The sequence below is a fragment of the Rhineura floridana genome, chromosome 10, assembly GCF_030035675.1.
Source record: "Rhineura floridana isolate rRhiFlo1 chromosome 10, rRhiFlo1.hap2, whole genome shotgun sequence".
Lineage (NCBI taxonomy): Eukaryota > Metazoa > Chordata > Lepidosauria > Squamata > Rhineuridae > Rhineura > Rhineura floridana.
In genome coordinates this window covers 35,359,962-35,380,904 of record NC_084489.1, presented here as the reverse complement: position 1 = coordinate 35,380,904, position 20,943 = coordinate 35,359,962, and the positions used below count along the sequence as shown (strand labels likewise).

Below are 20,943 nucleotides of genomic sequence, written 5' to 3'. Positions count from 1 at the left end.
TTTTAGGGTTCATTTCAGATTGTGCGACAGAACTATGAGGAGCAACTTGCTCGACATATTTATCCATAATTGTAAATTTAAATCAATTTTACTTGAATATCTTGCACATTTTTCTGAGAGTTCCATTCGTCTGGGCTTTGGTAGAAAGCATATTGACAAGATACGATGTACCACTTACCATTGTTTGAGTGCAACATTGCAAGCAGTCATTATATTGGCATTGCAAGGATGTTACAATGACCAAGCATTGACAACATATAGAACTATATTGTGCTGTCTGTGCTGTGAGCTTGCTTTCTATGTTAATTATAGTCCACTCTACTCTTCCTTGTGTTTCCTATATTAAATTGTTGTCAACCTTGGCATGCCTATTTTGTTTCATGCACTGAAGTGTCAGTAAGTTGCTGTTACCACAGTTTGGTACTAACAGAGAGTGTTGCAACACTTAGGAGAATACCAAACACACTGTGGATCTCACTGATCAGTGATAAAGTTGCTTATTTCTGTTCGTGAGATTGTAGAGGCTTGTGTGCTTCCTTCATCATAGACAGGAATAAATGACCACACCAGGAAATTAGCCAAAAAGATGAATAGTCAGAACATAGTCTAAAGACCTGCTGCTCATGATCTTGCCATGATATACATACACAGATTAATGTGTAATCCAGGTACCTATATAATAAACTATAATACCTGCTATTAATTTTTGCCACTAAAGTTTTTGACTAAAACTGCTGAAGATATATACATCTTCTGCTAATGCAGATATTTTTAATGCTTCTGGATAATTGTGTATTCAGTAACACCAAAGGATCTTTTAGGCAGTAACGTTTTAAAAAGAACTATATTCACACCAGCACTGTTCCAGAGCTAAAAGCAAATTATCTCATCTCTGTGTAAGGTACTGTACTTGGATAGCTATGCTCTTTTTTTCCTGCATTAAAAAAAATCACAGATCTATGAAGTGGCAAGGTATTGCTGCAAGGGAGATGAAGTACCATTGTTGGTGTTGGACATCGCAATGATTTGGGAGTGCACATGTATGTTTTAATAAGTTCATTTAAGAAGTTAAGAAGAGGGAGAGAAAATGGGGAAAAAGGAACATTAAAATACTGTGATAATTGGAGGGGGGGGATTAGAAGTGATATCCAGTAGGTGCCCATGATATTCATGCATCTACTTTCTAACACATCATTCAAAATCACAATTGACACACTATCTGGAAGAAAAGCATAATTTTCCCATTGACAAAATATTGTTGTTTGAGTGCACAACAGAACTGCTGCTTTAAAGAAAGCAGCTGATATATTACCCCCTGTGAAAAATGAATGAAAGTTATAGGGTTTGCTGCTGCTGCTTTTTACTCTTATTCTTATTCTTATCATTGATTCTGGGCAAAGTGTTGCATTTATGGGATGGATGTTGACCTTCTGATTCAGGCTGCAATATGTGTCTCCAATACATGTCTACTCAGAAGTGAGCTCCATTGGGTTCAGTGGGACGTATTCCCAGGTAAGGTCAACATGCATCCCCTTAACCCCACATTAAGATAGGACCAGAAGAGGATTGAAGTGCTGCTGAAGTAAAAAGGAAAAAAGTAGGTAATTCTATCAGCAGCCTTTCTGTAGGGCAGGTGTGGGGAACCTTCAGTCCTCCAGATGTTGCTGAACTACAATTCCCATCATCTCTGGCCTTTGGCTATGCTTGCTGGTGCTGATGGAAGTTGTAGTTTGGCAACATCTGGAGGGCCAATGGTTCCTAACACCTGCCATAGGGGGCTGGGCTAGATGGCCTACAAGGTCTCCCGCAGCTCTGTAGGTGATTCTGTGATATGTTTTAATATGCATTAATAATGAGATTTATATTTTCTATTTTTAAAAACTTTTCATTTGATAAGGTGTTTAATTCTCCTGAGAGAAAGTGGTGTTTGTAAAGCAATGATGATTCATTGACTCGGGAAAGACTTCCACCTAGCCTGGTTTCTTCCTGATTTGCAGTGACAGAAATCTGTCAGGCTGAATGATTGATGTACATTAGTGATATGAAAGTAGCTGAATTATTCTGTAGCCCCCAGAAAGTATTACCATAACTTAGAAAACATTTTACTGAGGCATGAGCTTTACAGATAACAAGCCTTCTTCATCAGCTGCTTTAGATGCATTACCTTGTTCTCAGATTTCTGGAAGAATTACAGTTTGGTACATATGTAAAGTCATTTGTAATGCATAATGAAACTATACTTTTGTAAGTCATATATCTCATTGTACTCTTTGCTTGCCACTTCTGTGACACTGATGTCAAAAGAACATGTTACCAGAGGTGCTTAGGATTGCAGCCCTGGAGACTTTTTAGTAACACAACTGATTAACCTGAGGCCATTGTGTTGCACAAATTGGACTAATTTATTTGTGTTTTAAAGTGTTTTATAGTTTTAATGAAATTAATGTAATTATATAAGCACTTTAAATAAGAAATCTGATTTCTGAATCAACACTTTGATACCTGTTAAAATGCATTTAGAAAACTTTGGCTATAAATTTAAATAAAAGGGTGAGGCACTATGTGTTGCGCTCTTCACCCCAAATTCATGATCTCTTGTATGTGAAAGCAGAAGTTGTGAGATCCACCTTAAACAAGATTGCTGCAGGGCTGTGGAGTCGGAGTCGGAAGCAATTTTGAGTGGAGTCGGAGTCGGTAGAAATGTACTGACTTTGACTTCAAAATAAGATTAATATTTGCCATTTATGAAGGAGTCGGAGTCGGAAAGTAGAAAAATAGAGGAATGGGAGTCAGAGTGGAGTCGAAAGTTTGACATACCGACTCCACAGCCCTGGATTGCTGTCATTGGCTTCCTTATTAACTTCAGTCGTGAAAGCAGCTGAATGCTTGCATATTTCTTTGCACATACGAAAGGCTGAGTGAGAGTTTCATACACACACTTCCATGTGTAGACCAGAGCTGCGTGTTCACTTTGGAGATGGGGTTCTGGATGAAGGCGTTAGCCTTTAAATGTCTTTATGCTAAGTGCATTTGGTGAGTGTGCCTGTTTGGCTATTAGTTTTTGCTAGCATGTGTGGTGGTCAACTGGTCTCCATCGCCTGTAACTGTACAGCATGTCTACCCAACACTTATTTCCCACATCTATTGTCATCATTTAATGTTCTCTTAGGAGATAATGGCTGCCATGTGGAGAGATATTAAAGTGACTTTTGTGTAGCAGCTATAATGTGTAAACAGGCCCCAATATGGACAGATGTTATCACCATCAATGTGACAGGCTTTGCTGTAGAATGAGCTTTTTATCAGATCTTTGTTCTGTTTTGTTACTTTGGTAATTTCAGAAATTTAACCTGGTGACTCACATCCATTGTTCTCTATGGCGTCCTTTACTGTAGTTTCAAATAGCAGCATTTCAAACCTCTCCAAGGCTTTCACTCTTGGCTCTGCTTTCTATCTGTGTCTGTGTCCACCAATTTGCTGTTGAGAGGCTAGTACTCTACAACTGATGCACTTAATAAAACAAGAGTACGGAAATACTTGTGTAGATGTCAGTGCTGCTGCCTTAATTTTGAATAATGTTATGTTACTAATTAGACCCATTAGGTTTGATGTGTAGGGGTGCATGCACATGTGTGTGTGTGTACGGGAGGAGCAGATAGAGCTCTGGTTCTTTGCCCCACCCTTCTTGCCACTTACTCCATCTCTCAACCCTCATTCCCAGCTAACATAGAGACCATTATCATGGGTAGTGCAAGGACTGGAACTAACCCTATCCCCTGTTCCTCCAAAAGGTACACAGCCTCAAAGAGCATGTTTTTCCCCTGCCCCCAAATAAAAACACCATGAGAAGGAATGCAGAAATATCCCCCCTCCATTCTACTCAGTCTCCATGCTGACCTCAACTACTTTGTATATTTTTTAAAAAAGAATCCTGAAGTGGTTTTCATGGAGAGTAAAATGACGTCTTAAGTTGTAGAAGTTTCATGTAATCTTCCAATAAATAGAATGACATTTGTTCATTTGTAATGGGCAAGGTGTATAGATGTAAAAATTCTGGAAATTTTGAAGCCATGGAAAAATTGGTTTTGTTCATGTTTTTCAATTTTTTCAATTTTTCAGAAAAAAACCAAAAAGTCTTCAGAAAAAAATGGAAAAAACCTGGGATTTTTCAGAATTTTTCCAGTTTTTTTCCAGCCTTCACATGTCTAGCAAGGTGACATACAGGAATACCCCGCTATACGGACCTTCACTTTACGGACACTTGCGAGTACGGACATATTTACAGTAGCACCATTCCCCTGTTTACGTAACGTCGCTTTGCAAGAACGGACACTTAATGGCATGACACCACCGCCCGATCGGTTTCCAACCACAAACTTTTTCTTAAAATAAGGCCTACTGTGTTTATTTTAGTTATAAATGCGTTATTTACATCAGTTATGCCCGTATATGACGATTGCAGTGCAGTATATGCATCGATAAGTGAAAAAAGGTAGTGCTTCACTGTAAGTACATTTTCGGTTTACGTACTCGCTCTGGACCCTTTGTGTACGTTAATGTGGGGTATTCCTGTATAGATACCATTTGTTGAGAATTGTTTGATACCAGACACCAAATACGTAAAGGATAGGACAAGCTAGGCTTGCACAAACTATTCCAAAATCAACTTAAGCTTCTCCCTGTCCCCATCATCTCAGTTTCGTTATGCAGCCAAGAGTTATGTTAAGTATTGGCAGAGGTTTTGCTCCTAGATCTGTATCTTTTGCCAGGAGGACTTTTGAATTCTGGCTTAAAACTACTGCTTTCTGCCATGGGTCTTCTGTAGTCCTGCAGTGAATAACTTAGCTGCTCATCATATCTACTAGTATGTAAATGAAGCTAGAATTCTGCCTCTTCTGGCAGCTTTCCAAGCTTTACCCATTTCCTATTCTGTCTAGCTTCATACTCCTGATTAGGACGTCACTTGTGAGTAGTAGGCCTTTACTCTTGAGCAGACTGTAGTTGCTTTTCCTGCATGGAGAGTGTTTCAGGCTCCCTCTGTCCTGCGTTACATGCCAGGAAGACACTGCTAGGCTGCATATTTCTCTACTGTTAACCCCTCAGTGTGGCATCTCATCTCCTTTGACCTCTCCTGCTGGCATGGGCCCTATTCTTGTATCCCTCATTGCAGAGGAGTCAGCCCCAAATCACACTCTATTTGCGACCCCATTCTTGCCTGCAGTTGTAGAAGATACTGAGCATTTTTGTTATTGTGCTAACTATTGGGGTCCATAACAACAAAAGAGATTAAAATATGGCTATGCCAACACACTTATCATGTAGTTGTAGGGAGCAAAACAGTAATCAGTGTACTCTTGTCTGCTTTGCTTGATAGCCTTGAGCTGTGTCTCTTGCTCATGTATGTAAAAAAAGGCAATAATATGTACCATCTCATAGGGCCATTGCAAGTGTGAGAAATATAATGATCATGAAACATTATGAACTCTCAAGGCTGCAATTCTATCTATACTTACTTGGGAATAAGTCCCACTAAGCCTAGTTAGACATAACTTCCAAGTAAAAATGCATAAGTCTAAGCTGCACATCTGTTATTTTTTAATGTAACTTTTAATTCCTTCTGCATGCTTGTTGATGTTTGTGGACAGATAAGTTAGTCCTCAGTGGATCATTAAGCATAAATGTGTTTTCATAACATGTGGCAAGTACCTTACAAACTTTCCCTTCCTCTGTTTTCAGGATGGTACAAAGCAAAAAAGAGAACGGAAAAAGACGGTGTCATTTAGCAGCATGCCTACTGAGAAGAAGATCAGTAGTGCAAGTGACTGTATTAACGCCATGGTGGAAGGTTCAGAACTCAGAAAGGTTCGGTCCAACTCTAGAGTGTACCATCGGTACTTCCTTTTAGATGCAGATATGCAGTCTCTACGTTGGGAGCCTTCAAAGAAGGATTCTGAAAAAGCAAAGATTGACATTAAATCAATCAAAGAAGTGAGAACAGGGAAAAATACAGACATTTTTCGTAGCAATGGAATTTCTGAACAGATTTCAGAAGACTGTGCATTTTCTGTTATTTATGGAGATAACTATGAGTCTCTAGATCTTGTTGCAAATTCTGCAGATGTTGCAAATATTTGGGTTACTGGATTGAGATACTTGATATCTTATGGAAAACATACACTAGATATGCTAGAAAGTAGCCAAGATAAAATGCGGACTTCTTGGGTTTCACAAATGTTTAATGAAACAGATATAGATAATTTAGGCCGTATATCCATGTGCAGAGCTGTACAGTTCATAAAAAATTTAAATCCTGGTTTAAAAACAAGTAAAATTGAACTGAAGTTCAAAGAGCTACACAGAACAAAAGACAAACCTGGTACAGAAATCACAAAGGAAGAGTTTATTGAAGTTTTTCATGAGCTTTGCACTCGCCCTGAGATCTATTTCCTGTTAGTTCAATTTTCTAGCAATAAAGAATTTCTTGACACGAAGGACCTTATGATGTTTTTAGAAGCAGAACAGGGTATGGCACATGTCACTGAAGAGATAAGCCTTGATATCATTCACAAATATGAGCCATCTAAAGAGGGTCAGGAAAAGGGCTGGCTTTCCATAGACGGTTTTACAAATTATCTTACTTCCCCAGAATGCCATATATTTGATCCAGAGCATAAAAAAGTGTGCCAGGACATGAACCAACCTTTATCTCATTATTTCATAAACTCATCTCATAACACATACTTGATAGAGGACCAGTTCCGAGGCCCTTCTGATATCACAGGATACATTCGTGCTCTGAAAATGGGGTGTCGAAGTGTTGAATTGGATGTGTGGGATGGTCCTGACAATGAGCCTGTAATTTACACAGGGCACACAATGACCTCACAGATAGTCTTCCGCAGTGTAATTGACATTATAAACAAATATGCATTCTTTGCTTCGGAGTACCCTCTTATTTTGTGCTTAGAAAATCATTGTTCTCTCAAGCAACAGAAGGTGATAGTTCAGCATATGAAGAAAATATTGGGAGACAAGCTGCACACACAGTCTCCAAACGCAGAGGAATCTTACCTGCCTTCTCCTGAATCTCTTAGAAGGAAAATACTAATTAAAGCCAAGAAACTGTCTTCTAATTGCTCTGGGCTAGAGGGAGATGTTACAGATGAAGATGAAGGAGCAGAAATGTCCCAGAGAATGGGAAAGGAGGGTGTGGAACAGCAGAATATTATCATGGTAAAACGGTTCCAGCTGTGCAAAGAGCTTTCAGAACTGGTATGCATTTGTAAGTCAGTTCAGTTTAAAGATTTTCAGATTTCATTTCAGCTTCAAAAATACTGGGAAGTTTGCTCCTTTAACGAAGTGCTTGCTACCAAATATGCCAATGAAAACCCTGGAGACTTTGTGAATTACAACAAACGTTTTCTTGCCAGGGTTTTTCCTAGCCCTATGAGGATTGATTCTAGTAATATGAACCCACAGGATTTTTGGAAGTGTGGCTGTCAGATCGTAGCAATGAATTTTCAGACACCTGGATTAATGATGGACCTCAACATTGGTTGGTTTCGACAAAATGGCAATTGTGGTTATGTTCTGCGACCTGCTATTATGCGGGAAGAAGTATCTTTCTTTAGTGCAAATACAAAAGACACTGTGCCTGGAGTTTCACCTCAGCTTCTTCATGTTAAGATTATTAGTGGGCAGAACTTTCCTAAACCCAAAGGGTCAGGTGCCAAAGGTGATGTTGTAGATCCTTATGTCTATGTAGAAATCCATGGAATCCCTGCAGACTGTGCAGAGCAAAGGACAAAAACTGTGCATCAAAATGGGGACAATCCAATTTTTGATGAGAGTTTTGAATTTCAGATTAATCTACCTGAACTTGCCATGGTGCGCTTTGTAGTGCTAGACGATGACTATATCGGGGATGAATTTATTGGGCAACACACAATCCCCTTTGAGTGTTTACAGGCAGGTTATCGGCATGTTCCACTTCAGTCTTTAACAGGAGAAGCTCTAGCACATGCTTTCCTATTTGTCCATGTTGCTATCACTAATCGAAGGGGTGGTGGTAAGCCACATAAACGGGGCCTGTCTGTCAGGAAGAGCAAGAAATCCAGAGAATATGCGTGTATGAGGACTTTATGGATTAAAACGATTGATGAAGTATTCAAGAATGCTCTCCAACCCATACGGGATGCCACGGATTTGAGAGAAAACATGCAGGTACCATCTTTTATTTACATTCAAAGAAGATTAGTATTTTATATACAGATCTACTGATTTAATAAATGTATATTTCTTGCTATAAATGATGTGAACTATTTAAGCATAGTAGGTCTGTTTAGATGTTCAGTGACTTTGCAAGTAGCTAACAGTAAGCGTTATAGTTAACAGTACACACAAGTGATAGCCATAAGACAATCTGGCATAGATGATATCCTAACCAAAATCTGTTCTTGTGTGGATCTTGTGATAGATGATTATATCTGACTATTCTTCTGAAGGATGACTGATTGTCAATATATTTTATAGAAAGGTTGGCTAATTGGTTTTATCTATCAGGTAACTGATAACCTGCTGTTCATTCAAATCAGTCCCAGAGTAAATTGGTTTTAATTGCAGGGCCACATTGCATGTTATCCAACCCTCCAACGGCTGCATCCCAATAGTGGCTGTGACCAAAGCACAAGTGGACGCTGTCACCCCACATTCACTCTTTCTTGCTCATGGCATGCACACACTTACAGCACATTTGCAGCATACACACACGACCCACTCATCACCACACATACGGCCTGGAGAAAGCCCCCATTCCTCCTTCATGATGCTTTTACTCATGGCAGATGGGAAAGAAGTGCAGGATCTGATGCTTGCCTAGGAGCCCAACTTTGGGCTGGATGGACCAATGGTATGCTCCAGCATACCCAAATGGATTGCACTGTGACTCTATTTCATACTACTTTTTTAGCGCGACATTAAGAATAGGGAGAAAAGTTGTCCCCTCTCTTGCTCTAGTGCTCTAGCAGAGAGGGGGCAATGGAGAGGAAAATTGCCCCTCCTTTGCTGTGTCAGGGAGGAGATAGTTTTCCTTTCCATCGGCCTCTCCCCACTAGAGCAGAAAGGGGGCAATTTTCCTCCCATCACTCCCTCCTAGTTGGTGCTGAATGAAGTGCCTTTCCTTTCTATCCACCACTGCAGAGCAGAACAGAGCTTTCTGGAAATGGGAAGGAGTGCTCTGATTGGAGCACTCCCAGCACTCGGGAATCATCAGAGTAGATCAGAGTATTCCTTCATGTTTGCAGAAAGCTCTGATCTGTTCAGTGGTGGTGGATAGAAGGAGAGGAGAGGAGAGGCACTTTCTTCAGTGCGGCTTCCAGTAAATTAGATTGGGGCTGGTGGGCTGCCAGAAAAGGCTTGGCGGGCAGATGAGGCTTGCAAGCCAGGGATGTTCACAACCCCTGTTTTACAGAAAAAAGTTGTTGGGCTGTATAGTGCTTGATGGCTTTCAGCTGAATGTATGAAGTGTATGAACTAAGTGCATTAAAAGCATTGTTTTTATGGTGTGTATGATCTCATTTATGTATGCAAATCATCACTTGATTCTACAGCTATCAAGAGATGAAAAGACATGGGTGAAGTCATGTCAGATAAAGGGATAAATAAGACTTTCCATGGGGGATGCATAAAAGATGTTTACAAGTGTTCTATACCTAAAAATTTTCAAAGACTTTGCAAACTGTTTTTTGGAACAATGGTTTCCCTACTCCACACCACATACCCACCAACAGGAAATCTTTCAAAGGTACTTAAAGAGTGATAGTGTTTAAAAATACCGAGTTAGACTCAGACTAAGTTACACTTTGGTCATTAAAATCAATGTGAAAGGTTAATGATTTCAGTGGAAATGATGTGCAAGTAATTTAACTTTGATACAGCCCTGTGGAAGAAGTTTTTAACCTTTCAGATGGGGCATATTCAGACAAATCAATAGGACTTTCAGTGTTTACACTTGGAATATGTAATTGTAAGAGCATGATTTTAATTGTAAATCAACATTCAATAACTAATTAATTTCCAGTTCCTCAGACATAACAATTGTCATTGCCAGACAATTCAGTGGGCCATATTCTCAAAATAATAACTGGCACATGCTATTAAAATAGAGAAAATATGCAGTACACACACTTATGTCAGACAAGCAATTGGGCCTGTATTTCCTTGTCTATCTGTTTCTTCCAGTGATTTCAGTACTAAAATTACATTTTTTTCTTAAATGCTTATTTTTTTAAAAAATGATAGCCTACAAATAGAAGAATTGAAAATTACTCTTTTAAGTGAAGGAACATATAATCCAGGGCCTTGCATTTCATAGGGCTCTTATTGCTGGCTATGTGAGATGGATCTTAGCAACAATATAATGTTCATTCCCTTTTCTTAGCCAACAATAGGGAAACCCTTCTATCATTTTTTTGTTGTCTGATTCTCACTGGATCATTGGAATTATCTTGCTTTGACTCTTCTGTCACATAAAATCACTAGAAGAAATTGGATTTTCAGGAGATGGTAATATTGTGGAGAATGGGTCTTCATTAGATAAGTTGGACAATTCCACATTATATTGATGGAAGATCTTGCTTTCTAAGTAAGCCTATGATATTAGGTATTTTTAATATTAAGTTATTCTAGGATAACAACGCACTCCAGCCTATGATCCATTTATGTAGTCAGGGAGTGAATCAGAGTCGAAAGTGGACTGAGAAAGATTCTGTAACAGTGGACAAGATCAACAGCTCTTGTCTTGCTTCTCTTTCATCCCAAAATAACTAATCATAGACATAATACAGCGTTTAAAAAAAAATCTGGAGGGTAATACAAATGGCCTATGATCGCTTAATTCCCAGTGATGAATAAGTTGCATGACAACCTTGAAGACTGAAAGATTTTCAAGTAGAGAGCATGACCTGAAAGTCACAACAGCATGAGTAACTTTGACAGTTTCTGCAGAAGAATTTATTCTTGTAAATTGCAGCTGAAAAGTGGAGTTAATTTCATATTTGTTGTTATGTGCCTTCAAGTCAATTAGGATTTATGGCGACCCTATGAATCAGTGACCTCCAATAGCATCTGTCATGAACCACCCTGTTCAGATCTTGTAAGTTCAGGTCTGTGGCTTCCTTTATGGAATCAATCCATCTCTTGTTTGGCCTTCCTCTTTTTCTACTCCCTTCTGTTTTTCCCAGCATTATTGTCTTTTCTAGTGAATCCTGTCTTCTCATGATGTGTCCAAAGTATGATAACCTCAGTTTCATCATTTTAGCTTCTAGTGATAGTTCTGGTTTAATATCTTCTAACACCCAATTATTTTCACAGTCCATGGAATCTGCAAAGCTCTCCTCCCACACCACATTTCAAATGAGTTGATTAATTTCATATAGAAGCATTAATTAATTAATTTCATATAGAAGCATTTTAAAGTGTTAGTGCAGTGGTTCCCAACCTTTATGAGTATGGGACTCCCTTTGTAAGTTCAAAACATTTTGAGACCCCCCCCCACACACACTAATTGTAATTTTAGTCTGTGTTAATTGAAAAAAATGGTGCGTGACAAAATCATATCTCCAAATATCCCTTACTCCATAAAAAGCTCCCTGGAGACAGAGAGGTGTTGCTTTCTTTTCTTAAGGCAAAGGTCCAATCAAACTGGTATTCCCCCCCCCCCCGTCTGAAGATGTACAGTCCTGTCTCCCAAAACCAGTGGGTGACAGTGTTGGGCTAAGATCCAAGTTCAAATTCCCACCCAGCCATGAAGCCCACTTAGTCACCTTGAGCCAGACAGTCTTTCAGCCTGACTTATCTCACAGGGTTGGTGTAAGGATAAAATGGAAAGGGGGGACCATGTGCATCATCTTGAGCAACTTGGAGGATAGGTGGGATATAAATGCAATAATAATTAAATAAACAAATACATTTCAGCTGCAGTATGTGGACCCCAGCCTCAGCCAACCTGCTGAGCTTTAATAACAATAACAGCAACAACAATAATAATAATAAAAAGAAGCATTAATGTGGCAGTGGTGGGGTGCTGGATTGTGAAGAAGACAAAAGGGTGGATAGATTGAGGAGGGGGTTTAGTGCTTTTAGGCCTTGGGATGATCATCAGAACTGATGACTTGGTTAGTGTGCACTTGGGGAATGAGAGTGGAGCAGAAGACAGATCAGCACATGCACACACACAAACACAGCTGCCCCTCCTGCAAGCATCTGCAGGCTTGCATGCATTTGGGCACATGGGAGGGGGGAAGCCCTTAGCCCCCACAGCATCTTGGAGAGAGAGAGAGGTGGGGGTGGAATGTAGGTGGAAGAAAAGGGGGATGCTGTCACATACACTTGGCCCAGAGATGAGGGGCAAGCAAGTCCTGAGCATCCTCACTGCTCCTTGGTTTCGTCTGGGCTGAAGGTGAGATCTGGGCAGCCTCGCAAATAAGAATAATTTTTAAAAGGAGGTGGCAGCAAAGCAGGAGCCAAGAAAGGCAGGCAGGCTGGCAGCCAGGAAGAAAGGGGGAAAGCAGCCTTTCCTTGCAGCCTTGCTACTTTTTGCATCACGAAAAGCTCTCTCCTCTTGTTCTGAGTAAGGGCATAGTCAGCAGTGGCAGTGCAAGGAGATGGGGGTCAGTGATAATAATCCCCTCTTCTTCCTGGTAGCTCCACCCTCAGCCTCCTTTGGTGTTTGCTATGTGTTTTATAGATAGATGCCTGCCCTCGGTGTGCCTGAAAGATGCTCTGGCGCTTCAGTAAAAGTCCTCCCCTCTCGTTTGGAGCAAGGGGGAGGTGTTTGCAGCAGCAGCTGGGAGCAGACAGCGTCCAGGGAGTGAAGACTTTTTAAAAAATAATAATAAATAACTCATTTCTTTACTGTTCATGCCCCCCTTCTGGATCATGGCCCCCAGGTTGGGAATCACTGTGTTAGTGCATACTTAATATATTTGATAGTTACTGCAAGTATCTATGACACTTACTTTGGAAAGTTGGCATTATTGCAGGACATAGCTATGTATAACTAATTGCTTATCTATTGTAACTATTAGATTATATCATGAGCTTGAAGTCTATTAAACTGAATATAATTGAGGTTCAAATTGTTTGCTAGTGAAATATAACTTATTCCTTCCTTTTTAACAGAATGCAGTGGTTTTATTCAAGGAGCTGTGTGGCCTCTCTCCTGTAGCAAACCTCATGCAATGCATTCTGGCGGTATCTACACGCTTGGTGAGATCTGATAACACACCTTTGGTAGTAGTGAATCTCAGTGAACAATATCCTACTATGGAATTGCAAGGAATTGTTCCGGAGGTTTTAAAAAAAATTGTAACAGCATATGAAACGGTGAGTAGTCTTTCTTACCATTTTCTCCTTGAAAAACATCTTTTTAACAATATGTCAGTCTAATATGCAGCATCTGGGCTCCTGCTGGGAGGAAGAGCAGGATATAAATCAAATAGTAAATCAAATAAATAATAAAATCTCATCTCCTCCCCCATCCCCACCAATCACATGGCTGGAAGATCATTCCCATGAACACACAATGTTTTCATATGCACTGAAACTGAAGAAATATTAGCACAATAACTGTGACCTACACAAGCCTATTATTCTTACTGAAAAGAACATTTGTTTGATGTACATGTGTATATTTCCTTCTTCCGCATTTGATGCTAGATTTTTGTGTGTGTGATTTTGCTGTGCAATTTTACATACTACTAAGCTTTAGTTCTGTTTTTAGTTTGAGGAAGAAAGAAAATTATGGTGTTTTTATGGTTTAGTTTTATGAAAAGGATCTGAACAGTAGCTTGTTTTATAGTTTCAAAACCTGTGATTAATCATAAGGTTCAGTTCCACTTTTGCAAACTTTTTTTTACAAGCTTTAACACCTTGTATATGTTTCAAAAAACCTGTTTAAAAGCTAGATTTATTCTGAAACGTATAAAAATGTTAATATCTTACATGTGATAGAAATAATGCTTATGCTATCTAGCAGTAGCTAATTTTGAAAATGTGTGTGTATTATGTGCCTTCAAGTTGATTACGACTTATGACAACCCTATGAATCAGCGACCTCCAATAGCATCTGTCATGAACAACCCTGTTCAGATCTTGTAAGTTCAGGTCTGTGGCTTCCTTTATGGAATCAATCCATCTCTTGTTTGGCCTTCCTCTTTTTCTACTCCCTTCTGTTTTTCCCAGCATTATTGTCTTTTCTAGTGAATCATGTCTTCTCATGATGTGTCCAAAGTATGATAACCTCAGTTTCCGCTTTCTGGTAAGACGCTTTTCACTTCGGCTCCCTTTGTTTGAAATCTAAAAAGCTCCCAAAGCTATTTTGTTTCACGCTAACAAATTAAAAATAGACCTCGTCCTTGAAGCCCAGTGTTAGAAGCATATCCCAAGGTCGCATTATCTTTTCCAAAGACGCCCAGTCGACTTAACAAGTTAACAAACAGCCGTTTCTGCTTTAACAACCGTCCCTAAAAAATTTGAACAGCTGCCAACAGACTGAGATAATGAAGACTAACAGAAACAGAAATAGAAACAGAAATAGAACTTTATAAACTTTATAATAGAAATAGAACTTTATAAAGAGAAACTCTCCCTCCTTCGACTCACCCCCAAATGCAAGATAGAACGTTTCCTGGGCTAATTCTCTAAACATAACACTCAAGACCGGGACAAAAGGCTTCAAGTTTTTGGCATACAAATTTGGCGACTGTCTTTATCTTAAAATTGTTTCAAAGACAAAAGACATTAAAATGGTACTTACAAGGAAAAATTGCCAAGACTTGGGTATATCCCCAGGCGTTGAGGAACCCTCTTTAGCAACATCTCAAGCAAAGATTATGCAATTTTTTAATTCGAAGCAGGATGCACTTCAACCCTTGCCATCATCACCAACCTCATCCAAGGCTAAAATACAGCTGTTAAGCTCTCACGATTGGTCCTTAGATCACCATTTACAAACTTACGCAGTTAAAGAAAACACTCATGCTAGAAATCTAGCGGAAGAGCTTCAAGACGCGGGTCTTAATTATTCCTCCACCTCGAGGATAACTGACTTCCCCTCAGAAATAATCACACTTGATTCGGCAGCTGAGTCCAAGGAATCTAAGGTCCTATCACCAGGACCTGGACTGACATTTTTATCTCCAAGACATTCAATTGCCACAAGTTTAAACCTTCCGTTCTTGGGCTGGGCAAGGGCAATAACAGAAGAACTGGCACTTATCAAGGTGTTTATCTCGGAAACGAACAGCCTACTAACCACCCTAACTAAGTTCATGGTACAACTCTGTTCAGAGAGAACTAACACTCCAGATAAAACTGAGGGTGCCCAAAATTCTCGGACCCAGTCTTCCCAGGTCTCCGGTTCGACTGAAAGAGGCTCTAAGAAAGCAGGCCTGACACAAAAAAAGAAAAACAAACCGAAAAAATAGAAGAATATTAAAAATCCTAAGCCTGCTTCGATAAGAAAAATGAATTTCAAACCTCTATTTAAAATACTGGACGCTTTACCGAAAAAGGAAAAAACAACGGCTGAAGTAAATCTTCCGACTCCAAGCAAACTGGGCCCCCCTATTGATAGCGTGGATGCTACAGCTGAATCCGCCATGGAATCGTCAGACAATGCCAACCTCGCCCAAAACCTCATCAAACCACAATACGACTTCTCCCCTCATACTTCTTCTTGTAATTCAGCGGACTGGAAATTAAAATTAAAGAGAAACAAGTTAGCGGTTACATTCTTATTTAAGACACCTGATTTTTGGCCAAATTCTTCAATAAGACAGCTCTTCGACACCTGCCTGCGGCCTTACATGCCAGACTTACAGAAGAACTGCATCAAACACGTGACCTACCTGTTTTCATACGACTTGGAAAGACGCGTAATTCTGACCTTTCATTCACCTCATTTTGCAGACCGGATTTATAAACTCAGAGATGACCTAGGTTCCCAGGGCATCCTGGTGCATCGTTATTTTGTCAACAAGGCTCTACCAAACCCGCTTTTCAATCACCCACGGCCACAGCCGGATCACAAAGAGAACCATTTACAAGTACTTTCCAGCAAAAATAAACGCCATGGACACATATCTTCTCCTCCCCCATGTGCCCATGATCGAAACCTGAGGAGTGGATTGCAAATAATGAGAATTTCCTACCTGAAGAACATTCTCTCCTAGAATCATATGGCCGATTGCCTAAAATTGAACAGGCAAAAATTGTTAACAGACTATCTCATCTCATTCAAAGACTAACAAAGGAACACCCTGAGGCAAATGGAGTCGACCTCTCAAACTGCCCTCCCTCTGCTTTGGAAGACTTCATCGACTCCTCATTCATAAATCTAGAAACTTGTTCTCCTTGGCAACCCTTAGCACCAAATAACAACATTGGTGTTTCAACTTCTGTCAGTAAGACGGGTTTTTTTAGATATCCAACATAATAAAAAGGCTCTGGACTCCCCCTTACCGGCGCCAAACTTAACCTGGCTTGAAAGGCGTTTTTTACAACCGGAAGAATTGGGTACCCCGGATAAAATCCGGAGGACAAAATTAGAGTTCCCGAGGAACCCAGTACTCACAGCCTGAGTAATTTTGAATGTTAGTGTTCTAACCCCATTAGTGAACATCATCACCCCATGTGCATGACAACAGCAAAATATACTAACTAATTTAAATGACTCTGTTTCTACTTCCAAAACTCACAACGGACCCAATACACTGAGCATTCAGGCCTTGGATCCCCCATTGTCTATACTATCATGGAACATAGCCGGATGGAAGAACAAGTTGACGGACCTGGCCTTTAAACAGTTCCTACAAACCTTCGATATGATTTTTATCCAGGAAACCTGGCTCATATCTGATGAGCCAATCGGACTTTGGGTTATAAATCTTGGCAGAAACTTGCCACTAAATTTGCACCCAAAGGACAAGGGAGAGGTGGCCTGGCAATATTGGTCGCCACTCACCTCACTGGTCATGTCATAGAGCTTAAAGAAGAGGCCCCGGCTTGCTCTCTAGCCGTGGGTTTGAAGTTTCCTGGCCTCCCGCCCATTATTTGTATCAATATTTATATTTCTCCGTCCAACTCTTCTCAGCCAGTTTCTCCCTGGAAGTCGCTGGAATCCTTCTTGGAAACACTCCAAGATAGTTATCCGTCCTATGAGCCCCTCCTTGGCGGTGATTTCAATGCAAGGTTGGGACCAAGATTTCCAAAGGGCCATGTAAATCTTTGTGATTCACTGGAGGGTTTTCCTCTCTCATATAGATCAGCAAAAGATCACACAGTAAATAAATATGGAGTAGCCCTTAGCCATTGATTACAAAAATTTCAGCTGGTTTTCCTAAATGGCTCCCCTCTAGATCTTTCCAAAGGCAATTTTACATACTTAGCAAGGACAGGGGCCAGCTTAGTGGACTACTTTATAGGCTCTCAAACTTTGATAAACAGGGTTAAGCAACTGGATGTATTACCAAGACCAGAAAGCGATCACCTGCCCCTAAAGCTATCTCTTAGGGTTCCTTGTAACTCGCTCCTTGCAAAGACTTCCCGTCACGATTCTCTGGATGGCCGTATATGTCGTAAATGGTCACAAGATATAGGGACAAGGGCCCACAGTATGCTGCAAATAAGTCCTCTCCCTTCATTACGCCACATGGCAATAACAGTTCCTCAGAACAGTATCAGTGTATGTGAATCTATCATAACTGAGCTCAGTCCACGGATAACAGCCCTTACGGTCTTTCCAGCCTCCTCACACCTCAATACCTGGTTTGACAAAGAATGCAGGGCTTCCAAGAAACATCTTATCCAATTAATTAAATCATTCCGAGTCAACAACAATTCTGATACTTTCCATCAATTACTTACACAGAGAAGGGCCTATAAAACTCTACTCAAAAATAAAAAACAATCCTTTCACCAGGCAAATTGGAAGACCCTAGCAAAAGCGGCCCGTGCTAGTAATGAGTCTGAATTTTGGAGACTTCTGCAGGGAAATCTAGATCCAGCGCCTTATATATATATTCCTCCAATTATTCAAGAGGACTGGGTTGCCCATTTCAGTTCAATCTTTGGCAGCCCACTCCCCTTAAGTCCAGTGGAGATAGCAAAAGAGTTGGTTGGCCTTCCGCCTTGGCCACCAATTACTTCTGAAGAAGTCGGAGAGCTTATATCCTCCTTGAAATCTGGAAAAGCCCCTGGGGAGGGCATGCTACCTCCAGATTTCCTAAAACAAGATTCATCATGGTGGGCTCCCTTACTTGCCGCCCTTTTCACTCACATAAACAGCACAGGTAAAATCCCACATGGCTGGTTAACCAGCATTGTGGTCCCCATTCTCAAAAAAGGAGACCCCACCATACCAGCAAACTACCGCCCCATAAGTCTACTTGATATACCATCGAAGCTGTATAGCCAACTGCTCCTAAATAAGCTAAAAGTCTGGGACCAGTCAAATCACATAATATGTGAGGAACAGGCTGGCTTTAGACCAAAAAAAAGCACAACCGATCAGTTTTTCACACTATATCATCTCAAAGCTCTTTATATCTAGCTTTTGTTGACTTTAGTGTGGCTTTCGACTCAGTGGACAGGGGGCTTTTATGGCAAAAACTGGCCAATTCAAACATAGATAAAAGACTGTACTGGCTGATTAGGGCTCTCTACCAATCCAGCGTACGTCAAAGCAACACGGGCTCCTTGTCAACTAAAATCCCAGTCCTCAGGGGGGTTAAACAAGGCTGCCTATTGGCTCCTTTCTTATTCACTTTCTTTATTAATGATCTTGTTGAAGCACTTACATCACCTGCCTTTCCCCCCCCCTCTATTGGAGACAAAAAGATCAGTACCCTCTTATATGCTGACGACGTGGTATTATGCTCCCAAACACAAATTGGGCTCAGACGCATGATACACAAATTGAAAGAGTACTACGATTCCCAAAATCTCAAAATTAATCAGTCAAAATCAAAAGTCATGATCTGCGGCAAATTTAGGAAAGCCAAAAACAGCTGGCTTTTAAATGGGGCCACTCTTGAACAAGTTCCCACTTTTAAATATCTGGGTGTACATCTGTCCAATAGTTTATCTTGGATCCCGCAAATCAAGGCAGCGGTCCTAGCCGGTTCCCGTGCATTAGGACAAACCAAAAAGTTCTTTTTTACACGGGGGGGGCAGCTTATCCCCCCGCTGATAAAAATATTTAAAGCAAAAATACTCCCCAAAATCTTATATGGAGTTGAACTCTGGGGAAATACGGCCAGAACTAAACTTGAGTCCATCCAGAACATATTCATGAGGCAATTGTTAGGTCTCCCACAGGGGACCCCGGCAGCCCATCTTAGAGCTGAACTGGGACTGCCTTCAATAACGGCACGCATAGACTTAGCTCTTCTAAGATACTGGCTTTGACTCAATAATATGGACGACGCATCTTTGGCCAAACAGTGTTGGCAAGAACAATTGCAGTCGATGGAGGGAACCTCAGAATGGCTGACAATTCTTTCCAAATATGACCTCTCTCCAGCTACACTTATGGAGCTCAGTAACATTGCCCTTCGCAATTGTATTCTTGACCATGACGCTGCACAGGACCGTGCATCTATTGAGATGGCCCCCTTCTCAAGATGGTACCCTTGCATCAAACTCAATCACCATATCTCAAACTATTTAGAAGCCATAGATAGACCCCCCATTAGAAGAGCCTTTACGGCTCTCCGTTTCCAAGTCATGCCTACGGCCTATCTTGAAGGACGGTTTCGGGGTATTCCTGTGAACCAGCACCAATGCATTTATGGTTGCAAGGCCATCGAGGACATCGTGCACTATTTACTCCACTGCCCACTTTTTGATGACCCCAGACAAAAATTTCTTTCTCCCTTTTTAAATTTCTTAGGCCCTTGCTCTGACAGCGAAAGAGTTTACGCGCTTTTATCCGATGTTTTTAGTTTAGTGACCTTTGCAACTGCCAATTTTGCGGTTGCAGCTCAAAAACTGAGAGAGTCCTTTGCCGCAGAGACAAATGCCCTGCCAAGTCCCACACGAAATGCTTGGACATGATGTGTTAATTTTATACCTTTTAATGTTTTACCTGTTTGTATCTTGCATATGGCCTATGGCTAATTCTGCAATAAAGATTCATCATCAGTTTCATCATTTTAGCTTCTAGTGATAGTTCTGGTTTAATATCTTCTAACACCCAATTATTTTCACAGTTCATGGTATCTGCAAAGCTCTCCTCCCACACCACATTTCAAATGAGTTGATTTTTCTCTTATCTGCTTTTTTCATTGTCCAACCTTCACATCCATACATAGAGATCGGGAATACCATGGTCTGAATGATCCTGACTTTAGTGCTCAGTGATAGATCTTTGCATTTGAGGACCTTTTCTAGTTCTCTCACAGCTGCCCTCCCTAAACTATACAGCCTCTAGTATATGAAAAAGGGAAACGCACAAAAATTGCTATTAGCAAGCTAAAATTAAACATCTCTATTATATTTTCCCAAAGTTGGCTCCCTCTCTAGCGAGTTCTGTCTTTAGTGAAAAGGTGGACTTAAATCAGAGGTGTCCAACAGTTTTTCCAAAATTGTGGCAAATGTATTAACATTTTTGCCACAACAAAGAAGATTTTTAAACTGTGTTTTGAGGGTAGGAAAATACACAATAATTATCTGTATTATTTATTGAAAGAGTTAGTGAGAAATCTGGCATGTCTTTTGATTAAGTAGCGCAGGGAAATTAGGCATAAAATCAGTTAGAATACTCCACATTTTATCCAATATCTGTGACCTATATTTTGATTTTACTATTTTTACCACATAAAAAGTTGATTTGCAGAGCCATGTTGAACCAAAAATTGAAAACAGTTCAACAGTTTAGAACCA

At 40.4% G+C, this 20,943-nt stretch overlaps 1 protein-coding gene across 9 annotated transcripts in view; it reads left to right on the top strand.

Annotated features, from left to right (window-relative positions):
* PLCL2 (phospholipase C like 2) overlaps window positions 1–20,943 on the top strand; it is a 216,895-nt gene that overhangs the window by 148,733 nt on the left and 47,219 nt on the right. For all 9 annotated transcript variants that reach the window (XM_061587414.1, XM_061587412.1, XM_061587406.1 and 6 more), the window contains exons 3-4: window positions 5,737–8,223; window positions 13,180–13,383. In XM_061587414.1, the coding sequence (XP_061443398.1) occupies window positions 5,737–8,223; window positions 13,180–13,383 (2,691 nt within the window). The remainder of the gene's footprint in view (window positions 1–5,736; window positions 8,224–13,179; window positions 13,384–20,943) is intronic.